Source organism: Chiloscyllium plagiosum, chromosome 35 (assembly GCF_004010195.1).
Source record: "Chiloscyllium plagiosum isolate BGI_BamShark_2017 chromosome 35, ASM401019v2, whole genome shotgun sequence".
NCBI classification, from domain to species: Eukaryota; Metazoa; Chordata; class Chondrichthyes; order Orectolobiformes; family Hemiscylliidae; genus Chiloscyllium; species Chiloscyllium plagiosum.
The window spans coordinates 37,444,797-37,459,406 of record NC_057744.1 but is presented as its reverse complement, the minus strand read 5'-3'; the positions used below and the strand labels follow the sequence as shown (position 1 = coordinate 37,459,406).

At 40.9% G+C, this 14,610-nt stretch overlaps 1 protein-coding gene across 6 annotated transcripts in view; it reads left to right on the top strand.

Moving 5' to 3' along the window:
- Nucleotides 1-14,610, top strand: part of arhgap32b (Rho GTPase activating protein 32b) — a 551,689-nt gene that overhangs the window by 393,682 nt on the left and 143,397 nt on the right. For all 6 annotated transcript variants that reach the window (XM_043676934.1, XM_043676933.1, XM_043676937.1 and 3 more), the window contains one exon: nucleotides 7,419-7,511. In XM_043676934.1, the coding sequence (XP_043532869.1) occupies nucleotides 7,419-7,511 (93 nt within the window). The remainder of the gene's footprint in view (nucleotides 1-7,418; nucleotides 7,512-14,610) is intronic.

Here is a 14,610-nt window from a genome sequence, read left to right as displayed (position 1 = left end):
TTAGATTGGAATCAATCTAAACATCAGGTCATAGACAGAGAAGACAGGGGGCTAACACTTTCAACATATTGTCTAGCTATCACCATTGTTAACAGCTAACCCGAGAATGCAACTTTAAAAAAAAGGGTTTTGTGATTTACACATGAAAGAAGTGAAACTATCACTGTATTCTAACAGATGAAAGGCTTAACAGACAATCAATTTTTCAATGTATAATTTCAGTCACATCACACTGCAAATTTTTGCTCTAAATTCTGTGTTACGATCGAGCCCTCCACAATCACCTGATGAAGGAGTGTCGCTCCGAAAGCTAGTGTGCTTCCAATTAAACCTGTTAGACTATAACCTGGTGTTGTGATTTTTAACTTTGTACACCCCAGTCCAACACCGGCATCTCCAAATCATGACTCTAAATAGTGTGACTACTGTGCAATATGGTGATATCTGGCAGCTCATTTACATGCAACAAGGTTTCACAACCAGCAACTGAGATGAGTATCCATTAATATTACTGTTTGGTGGTGTTGGTTCTCTGAGTGAAGAGTTTTGACCAGGACTGTCAGAGAACTCCCTGCTTGTGAATGAATCATGCTATGTTCATCTTAACCTCTAGTTCTGAAGTAGACCTTGGTTTATTTGTTTTATTTAAAGTCGGCTAAGGAGAGCCATCAGGGAGGGGGTTAGATGATATACACCATATATCACTGGCTTTTTTTTTTAAAGACACTAATATTTTTTAAATTCCCTTCCTGTAGTTCTACAGAGTTCATTGAACTGTTGGGAATCAAATATTAGAATACTTTAGCATTGTGTTGCAGTACTATGCATTATACATGTGCCTTTGAAAGAGAAAGCCTTTGCATCTTTGTACCTTTGAATCCTGTTTAGTCAAAGGGAAGTTTCCCCAGCACCTGAGATTAGCGGACATTGTTCCTTTGTTTAAGAAAGGCAACAGGGTTAATCCAGGAAATTACAGGCTGGTGAGCCTTATGTCAGTGGTAAGGAAATTATTAGAGAAGATTCTTGGGATTTTCTCACATTTAGAATAAATTATGGTCTTATTAGCGACAGGCAGCTTGGCTTCTGCAGAGGAGGTTGTGTCTCACAAACGTAATTAATTATTTTTGAGGAAGTGACAAAGATGATTCTTGAGGGTAAGATGGTCAATGTTATTAAAATGAAGTTTGACAAGGCCCCTCTATTTCTATTAGCAGGCTGATAGAAAAGTTGAAGATATAGGTTCTAAGGTAAGCTGGTAAGATGGATACAGAACTAACTTAGTCATAGAAGACAGCGAGTAGCACTAGACGGGTGGTTGTCTGACTGGAGGCCTGTGACCAATGGTGTTCTACAGAAATTAGTGCTAGGACACCTGTTGTTTTATGTATATAGGTGTAGGTGGCCTGTTTAGTAAATTCACAGGCAACAAAAAGATTGGGGAGCCATGGATAATGAGGGGGATTGCCAGAGGATACAGTAGGGTAAAGATAGACTGGAGATTTAGGCATAGAAATGGCAAGCTGGCGTTTAATCCAGATAAATGTGAAGTAATGCATTTTGGAAGATCTAACGCAGGAAGGAAGTACACAGTGAATGGCAGAATCCTTAGTAGCATTAACATACACCGGGATATAGGTGTGCAGGTCCACAGTTCCCTGAAAGTAGCAATATCGTAAGGTGGTCAAGAAGGCATATTGCATCCTTACCGTCATTGGTTGGGGCATAAAAGTTAGTAAGTCATGTTGCAGCTATGTAGAACTTTAGTGAGGCCAAATTTGCAATATTGTGTACAGTTCTAATTGCCACACGATCAGAAGGATGTGGAGGCTTTGGAGAGATTTTAGAAACAGTTTATCAAATTGTTGTCTGGTTTAGAGGGCATTAACTATGAGGAGGGATTGGACACACTTGGTTTGTTTTCACTTGAACATTGAAAGACTGATGCAAGTTTACCCAAATGATAAGAGGCATGGGTAGAATGGGTAATCGGAGTCTTTTTTTTCCCCAGAGTAGAAATGTCATTTACTTGGGGCAGAGGTTTAAGGAAAAAGGGGGAAAGTTTAAAGGAGATGTGAGAAGTAGGTGTTGTACACAGAGCGTGGTAACTGCCTGGAATGTGTTGCCATAGGAGGTAGTAGAGACTGATAAGCAGCAATTTCTCAGAGGCATCTTGACAAATATATGAATAAGTAGTGAATATGACGGATATATGAATAAGGTATTATGTGGACAGGGTCGAAGCAAATTTTTGTTTACTTTACAAAGGATCATGTGTCAGTGCAGTCTTGGTAGGCTAAAGAGTCTGTTCCTATGTTCTTTTGTTCAAAATATGTAAAAGGTAAGTGGGTCAGTGGAAGGCAACTGTAGGTAAACCATTTACCGTCCAGGAATCAGTGATGCATACGTCTTCTCCATTTTTTTTCTTCTGTATATTTTCATGGAAATAAAAGTTAATGAAAACTCAGCAGGTCTGCTTACAGGATTAAACCTGTCTGAATCAGAAGATTAAAAGTTGCAAGTAAATGATCACACATTGACCCAGGAGTTGTAGTTGTTACTGATAATATATCGGGTATCAGCAGGAGCTTGGGGCAGCACTGACAATATTTTTCACTGTAGTCTTTGTCAGGAGTGAAATGTCTGAACTCTTGGTGCTGAAGAAAGGTTGTAGAATCTCTCAAGAGGAATGAGGTCAGTCAGTGAGAGTTGAGAATATACCTGGGTTATTTTGCTTGTATTGGAAAGAAATATAAAACAGAAGCATACGGAAATTATCTGTGCTATAAATACCTCAGTAAAAAAATGCCAACGCGTTCTCAATCCAGATCTTTTATTTAAATTCACTTGTGGGCCTGGGCATTACTGGCTGACCAGCATTTATTGTCCATCCCTAATTGCCTTTGAGAAGGTGGTAGTGATCTGCCTTCTCGAGCTTCTCCATCCATCCACTCATCACTACCCTCCATCTCTGCAAGATATGTCCCATATATTAATATAAAAGACCTAATGTGCAAAGACAGACTAAGTATTCAACACAAATAACAGGCCTAATACTAGTTGCTCTTAGCACCTGATTTTGCCATAGAACATAGAGTGATACATCGCAGTACAGACCCTTCAGCCCTCAATGTTGCACCAACCTGTGAAACTGATCTGAAGCCCATCTCACCTACACTATTCCATTATCATCCATATGTTTATCCAATGACTATTTAAATGCCCTTAAAGTTGGCAAGTCTACTGTTGCAGGCAGGGCATTCCATGCCCTTACTACTCTCTGAGTGAAAAGCCTAAATCCATCACCCCGCAGGTTAAAGCTGTCTCCCTCATGCTAACCATCACCATCTGAGGAAAAAGGCTCTCACTGTCCACCCTATCTAATCCTCTGATTATCTTGTATGTCTCTATTAAGTCACCTCTCAACCTTCTTCTCTCTAACGAAAACAACGTCAAGTCCTTCAGCCTTTCCTCATTAGACCTTCTCTTCATACCGGGCAGCATCCTAGTAAATCTCCTCTGCACCCTTTCCAATGTTTCCATGTCTTTCCTATAATGCTGCGACCAGAACTGTGCACCATACTCCAAGTGTGGCCGCACCAGAGTTTTGTCCAGCTGCAACATGCCTTTGTGGCTGCAAAACTCAATCCCTCTACCAATAAAAGCTAATACACCATTAGTCTTCTTGACAACTCTATAAACCTGGGTGGTAACTTTCAGGGATCTATGTACATGGACACTGAGATCTCTTTGCTCATTGACACTACCAAGTGCCTTCCCATTGAGTACCCCTTATTCCTGTTACTCCTTCCAGAGTGAACCACCTCAGACTTTTCCGCATTAAACTTCATTTACCACCTCCTAGCCCAAGCTCTGCAGTTTATGTATGTCCCTCTGTAATCTGCAACATCCATCAGCACTGTCCACAACAGCACCGACTTTAGTGTCATTCACAAAAATGGTTTGCTCTTCATTGCACAAAAGGTCATCTACGTCACAGCAAGATTTCAGTCCAATCGTTGATACTGGTGATGCAATACATTCTCACCAATACAGGCAGCTTCAGGGATATTTAAATAATTTGTTGCAATCTACAAAAGATCATAAACATCTTCTCATGACACACAGATTATAGATTATACAGCTAGAAGGGTACCACGCTGCAAGCATAGGGAAAGGTTAGGAGGCAGATCTTTATGAACTACTGCAGTGATAATGGAACTGAACATACACTATTGGCACCTTTCTGCATTCTGTAGCCAATAATTGAGACCCAAACTGAAGGAAGGTAAGGACAGGTCTCCAGGCTGAACAGCACCTGGGCACAGCATCCTATGGTTATGGATATTATAATCACTTTTCATTAGAGGGGAAGACAAGACAATCAACTGCTTAAACTCATCAAACAGGGTGTACAAAGGACAGGTAGACATGTGATAATTGTACTTATGGGAGGGATGGTGGCCTTAACAGATGGATTAGACAGGGAGCCAAGTACTGACATGCTGTGTATATCATTCCTCTCCCTTTATATTGAAGTTTCTATTAACTTACATTTTCTTCTTTTTATTGAGCTTGTGCTACTGCTACTGGTTTCATAGTTGTGTGTCACGTTGTTTGAGTTTCTGTGTTCAAAGTGCTCCATTGTTTAATCTGTCCCATAATTCATAAAGGCACAGTGCTTGGAATCAGCTGAGGAGCAGATACAAGTTGAAGCCAAAATCCTCTTCAATTCCTGGAACATATGGACTCATTTTTCTGTGTTTGGAGCCAAGTGCTACAAAAATAATTTTTTTTTCTCCTGCCACGTTCACCTTTCCTTGCTGGGATCCAGTTACTGGCATCCAGTTGATGCTCTCCCATACTTCATCCAAGTAACTACTATTTATTTGGGAACCTTGCTGCATGGACTGTTCAGCTGTGGGAGGTTGTCACGTGGATTATTTTTGCAAAGCTTTTAACAAGATTGCACGCGGCAGACTGATCAGAAATGCTGAAGCTTATGTAATTCAAAGGAAAGTGGCAGATTAGGTCTAAAATTATTTCAGTGCTAGGATGCAGATGATAGAAATATTAAGTGAGGAAGATAGCAATGCACTGGTCAGGTGGACAGAAAAGTGGCAAATGGAATTCAAACCAGAAAACTGTTCGGTAGTACATTTGAGGAGGTCACACAAGGCAATGGAATGCACAGTAATTTTTCGGACACTGAAAAGTGCGGAGGAACCTTGGCTACATGTTCACAGATCCTTAAAGCAGAAGGACAGTTAGTTAAGGTGGTCAAGAAGGCGTACCGATTCATAGGAACTAGGAGCAGGAATAGGCAATTCAGCCCCTCGAGCCTGTTCCACCACTTAAAATGGTCATAATTGATCTCAGCTCAATTTATTTGCCTGCTTCCATAACCCTTGAACATATTACTAATTAAAAATCAGTCTATCTAATCCTTAAATTTGCTCAGTGTTCGGCATCAGCCACACTTTAGGTTGTGAATTCTACAGATTGATGACTCTTTGAAGGAAGTAATTTCTCCTCATCCCCTATTTTAACTCTGCTGCCACGTATCTGAAAACTATAACCTCTTGTTCTAGATAGCACCACATGATGAAACATCATCTACAACTACTACATCATTCCTTATCAGCCAAGTTTCTGAATGTAAGAGCAGGACGGTTAGTATTAATATTATAGAATGCAATCGTGAGGTCACAGCCAGGGTACTATGTATAGTTTTGGCCACTGCATTATAGGAAGGGTGTGGTCATACTCAGAAGGAGATTCGTGAGAATGTTGCTAAGAACGGAGAATTTTAGATTTTGGGGAAAAATAGATTGGACTTTTATTCGATTGGAACAGAGGATAAAGTTAGGAGGAGCTTTAACAAAGAGGGTAGAGGACCGGTTTCCCTTGACATAGATGTAAATACCAGGGGACACAAATTAAAAATAATTGATGGAAAAATCAAGGGAGAGTTGGTTTTTCACTGATTGGGTGTTGGGGGTCTTGGTGAAAACGCACATTGCATTTAAAAAAAAAACTTGGATATGCAGTTGAAGTACGATAATATATAGGCTACTTTCCAAGACCTAAATGGTGAGATTAGACTGGTTAACTATTTCTCAAATGGTATGACCTCCTTGTAATTTGGTAATTCTAGGAGCACAGCGAAGATCAATTGTGATCTTGGTGCTCTTCTATACTTCGGAGAGTCTCTATATAGTCGTGGCCTCTCTAACCTAGACATTTTGTGACAGTTATAAGCACATCTGTTATGGTTAGTACTGCTGCTCATAGCACCAGTTCCAGCTTTGGGTAATATGTGGAGTTTGCATGTTCTCTCAGTGTTGGCGTGGGTTTCCTGCAAGTGTTCCAGCTTCCTCCCACAGTCCAAAGATATGCAAATTAAGTGGATTGGCCATGGTAAAAATTGCCCTATATGTTCAGGGGTGTGCAGGTTAGGTTGGTTAGCTATGGTAAAATAAAAGCCATGCAGGGTTACAGGGATTTTGTGGATCTTGGTGGGATGCTTCTCAGAGGGTTAGTGCAGACTTGATGGACCGAATGGCCTCTTTCTGCACTGTAGGAATTCTATGAAACTCAGAATGGCCACACCTAACTTTGTTGCAGCATAATTTTGAAACTATCGGCAAAAAAATTGTTTTCTTTATTTGTAATCATATTTTCGTTGATGGTTCCATTTGCACATCATACTTATTTGTGGCCAGAAATCTATCCTGTAATCTCTCTCTGTACCTAATTTCTAGCTATCTCCAATCAATCTCTAGCCTCGATCACTCCCTACCCTGATCTCTGTCTAGGACCATATTTTGCTTTAGATAATCTCTGTGTCTGCCCCGTATCTCTAGTTCCATTTCTGCCTCTTAACCACACCTATCTCTCTCTAATCACATATATGTCAGTGCCCCTAGTTATAACTCTACCTCCAATTTGTACCTGCAGTACTGCCTTAGTATCTATATCCATGATGAATGCTCTAGCTCTGATCCCTGACCATAATTCATTCCTTGTTTTGATCTGCAACTGTAGCTTCTGTTCTTGTCCCAGCTCTGATGTGATCTCTGTTTATTCCTATTTTGTTGTTCTATAACATCTACTTTTCATCAGTTTGGCTGATGTGCTTGCCCCAATTCAAATGAATGTTGGGTAGAGAAACATCCAGTGAAGGTTTCAAAATGTTTCTTTCATGAAGTCTATTGTTTTAAGACAAAGTAGCATCCATTTTCATACTTCCACTTTCTCAGGTTTGCTCTCCCTTGGTTAGCCATTTTTCTTCCTTTGAGAGCTGAGGTGAAGAGTTAACCAACTCTTTGTCTTGCTTGTGTTTAGGAACTGTTTACCATTCTGTTTGGTTTCAGGAGTGTTTGTTTTAACAATCTGCCATTGTTTTCTTTCTTTTACAGGCAATTACCCAGATGCTAATGGCATATTTAGCCCGACTCAGTGTCATAGCGGACAACAAGATCAACTGCGGGCCTGCTCTCACCTGGATGGAGGTATGTACTTTGTTTCTGCATCCTGTGGTGTAATCCCATATATTCTCTCTGTGAAGACATGCTTTAAAGTTATGCCCCCTTATTCTGGAATTGTAGTAACTACTTAGCTGACAGTTTCTGTAAGTAAGTGAGCAGTGAATCCGGGTGATAACTGCAGGAGGTTCATTGACTGCTGGTGATTTTTGTAGGCTGATGACAAGATTTTGGGAGCAAGATTGATATTTGGAGGACTCGATAGTGCTCAGACAAATAATAGAAATGTGTGTGTGGCCTTGAGGAAAGAACAGGGTAGACAAAGTTAATCTGCTTTCACTGGTTGGAGATTCTGAACTGGGGAGCATAGTCTGAGAATTAGGGCAAAACCATTGAGGTGGGATGTTAGCAAGCACTTCTACACACAAAGGGTGATAGACGTTTGGAACTCTTTTCCACAGACAGCAGTGGATGCTAGATCAGTTGTCAATTTAAATCTGAGATGGACAAATGATTTGCTAAGCAAAGGTATTAAGAGTTATGGGCTGAAAGCAGGTAAATAGAGTTAGGCCACTGATCAGTTATGAGCTTATTGAATAGTGGAATATGTACCCTAGTAGACCAGTGACTAAATATCCCTCAACACTGTCTGTGTTTGTCCTTTTCAAAATAAAAGTTTCTGATCAGGTGACAAGAATGTAAATTCTGAGAGTTTGGTGGCTGAATCAAATATTAAGGGACAGTTTGTACAAATATAAGAAAACAACAGAAAATAGAATCAAAGTGAAAACTGATAAAGTGGCAAATTGGTTTTTAACTTAAAAGCCCTTAAAATTCAGGACAAAGCTGGAAACTAAATGTTCAGGAGTCGATGAGGTGCTGAATATTTTCAGACACACCTTTTCCCTGTGTTGACAGGAGTGCTAGCTCTTTATGGTGGCAACTTGTATTAATCCTTCAATATGAGGGTTCAGAAAAGATTTACAAGGATGTTGCCATGGTTGGAGGATTTGAGCTATAGGGAGAGGTTGAATAGGCTTGGGGCTGTTTTCCCTGGAGCGTCAGAGGCTGAGGAATGACCTTATAAAGCTTTATAAAATAATGAGGGGCATGGATAGGGTAAGTAGGCAAGTCTTTTCCCTGTGGTGGGGGAGTCCAGAACTAGAGGGTATAGGTTTAGGGTGAGAGGGGAAAGATATAAAAGAGACCTAAGGGGCAACTTTTTCACGCAGAGGTTGGTGCGTGTATGGAATGAGCTGCCAGAGGAAGTGGTGGAGGCTGGTACAATTGCAACATTTAAAAGGCATTTGGATTGGTACATGAATAGGAAGGGTTTGGAGGGATATGGGTCGGGTTCTGGTAGATGGGACTAGATTGGGTTGGGATATCTGGTCGGCATGGACAGGTTGGACCGAAGGGTCTGTTTCTGTGCTGTACATCTCTATGACTCGGAGTATGTGACTTTTCAAAAGGACAGGCAAGAAGGAATGAGTGGTGGGAAAGGATTGTTAGTAAGTGATGGAATAAGTATAATAGCAAGAAATACAACAGAAAATGTAAAATCCATTTGCATGGAGATAAGAATAAAAAAGGAATAGCCTGTTAGCAGCATTGCATTAGCTATACAGTTGAACAGAAATCAGGAAATAATGGAGGCATGTTAAAAAAAATCATGAGTGACTTTGATCCTCAAGTCAATTGGAAAAGTCAGACTGACAGAGATAGCCACAAGGAGGAATTCATAGTATGTAACAGAACAGTTCTCTTGCGCAATATGTTCTGAATTAACCAGACATCAGATCATTTTGGATCTGATAATTTGTAATGAGGCAAGTTCAATAAACGATCTCAGTAAAAGATTTCCTAGGAAATAATGAGCATAACATGGTAAAATTTAACAGTCAGTTTAAGAGCGTGAAACTTGTACTGGAAGCAACTGTGTTACACTTAAGGGTAATGACAAAGGAATGAGGACAGTTAGCTGGAGTGGTCTAGGAAATGATTTTAACAGTAAAAATGGTTGAGGAATAATGGCAGACATTTAAGAAACAGTTATTGGCTCATAACCAAGATATATTTCAGTAAGAAAAAGGATTCTATGAAGGAGACAAGCTAACCATGGGTGGGATGCTCTCCAGGGGGTCGTTGTGGACTTGCTGGGCCAAATGGCCTGCTTCCACACTGTAGGGATTCTATGAAGCCTTCTATAACCAGGGAAGTTAGGGATAAGGGACCACATGTTAAGCTGCTTAAGGTGAGATCCCATGATGTTGGAGGCAGAATGTTAGCATGAATAGAGATTTGGCTGACTAATAGAAGACAAAGTGTCAAGATAAGGGCATCAGTTTCAGGATGGCAACATGTAACCAGTGGGGTGACACAGTGATCTGTGCTGGGGCTACAATTATTTGCAAATATATACAAATGACTTGGATAACAAAAGTGAATATACTGAGTCATATAGCACTGAAACAGACATCATCTGAGGCACCAGACATAACAAAAGCACACCCAGCCCTGACAAGCATTATCCTCCGATTAGCATCTTAACATGCAGACAATGCCCCAATCTCATTCATCACCATTCCAAACTAGCTCTTGTCCTACTGGTAGCTGAACTACCAAGGTGGTGACATAATGGCAGGCAGTCAAGAAAAGGTCAACATTGACACTTGATTCCTTGAACTCTCAGAGCACTAGTATGAACGTGGGCAAAGAAACCCCTCAATTGTCACATACCACCCCGCATCAGTTGATGTTGTTGAAACCCAGTACCAAAAATAGAATGTTCTCTGTGTGGGAGACTACAGTGCCGACTTCTGAACTGTTTTGGTGCTGCTTCTGACTGACCCTAATCAGGCCTGAAGGATGCAAAATTTAAAAAACAAACAGTTTGTGATACTTGTGCCACAATAGTGCCAGGGTGATCATTTCCACCAGTTGAGAACCTAACCATCTCCCCTTATTCTGTGAGTCTGACTCGCTTACTATCAACATTCTGCACATTGCCATTTACCAGAAACTGAACTGGATCAGCTTTTAAATTCTGTGGCTACAAGAGTTAGTTAGAGGCAAGGAATCCTGCGGCACATAACCTACCCCCTGATTCCTCAAATCCTGTCCACCATCTACAAGGCAAAGGTCTGGTGTATAATAGAGTACTCCCAACTCACCTGAACTCTACAGTTCCATAGAGGTGTGCAGCACAGAAACAGACCCATCAGTCCAACTCGTTCACGTCAACCAGATATCCTAACCTAATCTAGTCCCATTTGCCAGCATTTGGCCCATATCCCTCTAAACCATTCCTATTTGTACAGCCTTCCGGATACCTTTTAAATGTTGTAATTGCATTAGCATCTACCACTTCATAATCCACGATAAAGCAGCCTACTTGGTTGGCACCGCATCCACGAATATCCACTCCTTCCATTACCAGTGCTCAGTAGCAATAGTGTTTGTTAAGGCTCCTTAGACATTATCTTCCACACCTGCGACCACTACTACCTAGAAGGGCAGAGGCAGCAGGGAACAAGAAGTTTCTCTCCAAATGCTTACCATCGTGGCTTGGCAATAAATCTGTGTTCTTCACTGTTGTTGCATCAAGATCCTGATATTCTCTTCTTAACAGCTTTGTGGGTGTACCTAACTAAATGGAATGAATGATGACAGTACATATCACTTTCTCAAAGACAGCTAGGGATGGGCAATAAATGCTGGCCTGGCCAGGGAAGCCGACATTCCAGAAATGAATACGTATATTGAAGGTGATTGCCTGACTGGGTTTGTGGCAGGTTTTGAAAGAACTAATATAAAGTGAAAACCAATGAACCTCAAAGTCCCTAAGTGATTATTGTGGAAATGGAGACCTGTTTTCATACAAAAGATATCTTCTAGTGTGTCGTGTGGCTCAAAGTCTGCCATCCATTAGTGATTTAGTTAAGCTGAGTTCTTAAATCTGAACAAATATAGGACTGCATAGATATAAGGGATGAATTGGTTTAGATAAATTTAGAAGCTAGAAAACTGAAGGGGAAATTACACGCGATATGACTGTCATAAAGCTAAGCTACCATCTTTAATCTTCTCAACGTCTCTGCTGATTTGAACACTCTTCATCATGGAACTGGCCTCCAGTATCTCTCATTGTCCAGATGCATTGTTCATTGCTGTCGCCTGATAACCCCAAGCACCTGCATTGGCATAATCAAAAATATGACATCAGTTCAGAGTTATTCATTCATTCACACTATGTGGGCATCGCTGGCTAGGCCAGCGCTTATTGCCCAGAGGAATATGTATGCTGAAAACACCTAGTTCTACCTCACTGTCATCTTCTTGAATCCATTACAGTTGTTAACTTATCAGTTTGCTGTTTGGATATCCAGCAATGGCTAAGCAGAAATTTCCTGCACGTATATATAAAAATAAGAGATGACCAAAGTCTTCGATCACTGCAAACTCTATTCAGTAGCTGCGGTCTTTATTCCTCTATCTGGCAACTAACCTGACAAACTTGCTTGCAAACTTGGTGTCACATTGGATCCCAAGATGACTTTTCAAATCACTAAAATGTAAATTTGTCCTTTGATACAAGGGTTCAACATCACTCTTGCTTGATCTCATCTGTTGCTAAAGCCCGTATCCATACTTTTGCTATCTCTGGACTTTTGACTATTCCAATATATTTGTGGCATTCTACCATATGTTAACCTTTCCTGACCCAAGCCAACTTTGTTCACCAATTCTCCTGTGCATGCTGATCTACATTGGCTTCTGGTCAAGCAGCACCTGGATTTGAACATTTTCATCCTTGCTCTCTCATGATCCTACAGTTCTCTGAAATAGCTGCACTCATCAACTTGTGGCTCTTTAGCATTCTGATTTTAATTGCTTGCCCCTGGCAGCCTTGCCTTCAGGTGTCTGCCCTTAGCTCTATCTGTCCACTTTGCATTTAAAATTCTTTAAAATCTTAAATCCTCCTTTTTTTCCCAGTCTATTTACCATCTAACCTAATATTACCTAATATTTTGTTTTGTTTTGTTTTGTTTTATTCCATTCCTGTGAATGTGTATGTATGGTTTCTTAAATTTATGGTGATATATAAGTACTTGGAGACATTGAGATCTACAGCACAGTAAAGGGCCCTCATGCCTTTTTATCCGTGCCAATCAGAAATACCCACCTAACTAAATCTGTTTTCCACCATTTGGCCCATCACCTTGTATGCCTTGGCATCGCAGGTGTACATCTAAATATTTCTTCAGTGCTGTGATGGTTTCTGCCTCTACCACCCTCACAGGCATTGTGTTCCAGATTCCCACCACCCTCTGGATGAAAACATTATTCCTCATATCTCCTCTAAACCTTCTGCCCCTTAGCTTAAATCCTTTCATCCTTTTACCCTATCTATGCCCCTCATAATTTTATACATCTCAATCGATTCCCCTCTGCTGTAAAGAAAGCGACAGCAGTCTACCTAATCTCTCTCTGTCATTGCCCTCTGCACCCTCTCTTATATGTCCTTCCTATAATGTGGATTCCAGAACTGCACACAGTACTCTAGCTATACACTTTTGTGTAACTCTCCCGTTTTTGTTGTTCTTGTTAACGTGAGGCACTATGAGCAATCTTCAGAAAAATTGTATTTCTACTGCAATCAGTAACCTGATGGCACTGACCATTGCCATCAAGCTAGAGGGCAACACATTTCTGTGGCCAGCAGTGAAAAATTAGAATGGTATGTCACCTTGCTGGTGCCAGGATAAAGGAGGTCTCGGAGAGAGTGCAGAATGTTCTCAAAGGAGAGGGGGACCGGCAGGAGGTCATTGTCCACATTGGAACCAACGACAAAGGAAGCGAAAAGGATGGGATTCTCAAGGGAGAATATAGAAAGTTGGGCAGGAATTTAATAAGGAGGTCCTCGAAGGTAGTAATGTCTAGATTCCTCCCGGTTCTATGAGCTAGTGAGGGTAGGAATAGATGAATGCGTGGCTGAGGAGCTGGGAGGTTTCACATTTTCGGATCATTGGAATCTCTTCTGGGGTAGTAGTGACCTGTACAAGAAGGATAGATTGCACCTGAATTGGAAGGAGACTAATATACTGGCAGAGAGATTGCGAGAGCTGCTTGGGAAGATTTAAACTAGTAAGGTGGAGGTGGGGTGTGATGCAGGGAAATAGTGAGGAAAGACATCAATCTGAAACTGATACTTTTGGGAAAAGGAGCAAGTCAAACAGTCAGGGCAGGAAGTAACAAAGCAGAGAACTAGGTAGGACTAATAAATTAAACTGCATTTACTTCAATGTAAGAGGCCTGACAGGGATGACAGATGAACTCAGGGCATGGTTAGGAACATGGGACTGGGATATCATTAGCAATTACAGAAACGTAGCTCAGGGATAGACAGGACTGGCAGCTTAATGCTTCAGGATACAAATGCCACAGGAAGGATAGAAAGGAGGGGAAGTGGTGTTTTTAATAAGGGATAGCATTACAGCAGTACTTAGGGAGAATATTTCTGGGAATACATCCAGGGAAGTTATCTGGTGGAACTGAGAAATAAGAAACGGATGATCACCTTATTGGGATTGTATTAAAGACCCCCTAGTAGTCAGCAGGAAATTGAGAAACAAATTTGAATGGAGCTTTCAGTTATCTGGAAGAATAGTAGGGTGGTTATGGTAGGGGATTTTAACTTTCCAAACATAGACTGAGACTGCCGTGGTGTTAAAGGTTGAGATGGAGAGGAATTTGTTAGGTGTGGACAGGAAAATTTTCTGATTCAGTATGTGGATGTACTGACCCTAAAAAGTGCAAAACTTGACCTACTCTTGGGAAATAAGGCAGGGCAGGTGACTGAGGTGTCAGTGAGGGAGTACTTTGGAACCAGCAACCATAATTCTACTAGTTTTAAAATATTGAAGGATGGATAATCTTGACGGTATTAGGCAAGAACTTTCAAAAGCTGTTTGGGGGCAGATGGGCTTGCAGGTAAAAGGGATGGCTGGAAAATGAGAAGCCTTTAAAAATGAATTAACGAGGGTCCAGAGAGAGTATATCCTCTGGGTGAAAAGAAAGGCTGATAAGTGTCGAGAATGCTAGACGGCGAAATAAATTGAGATAA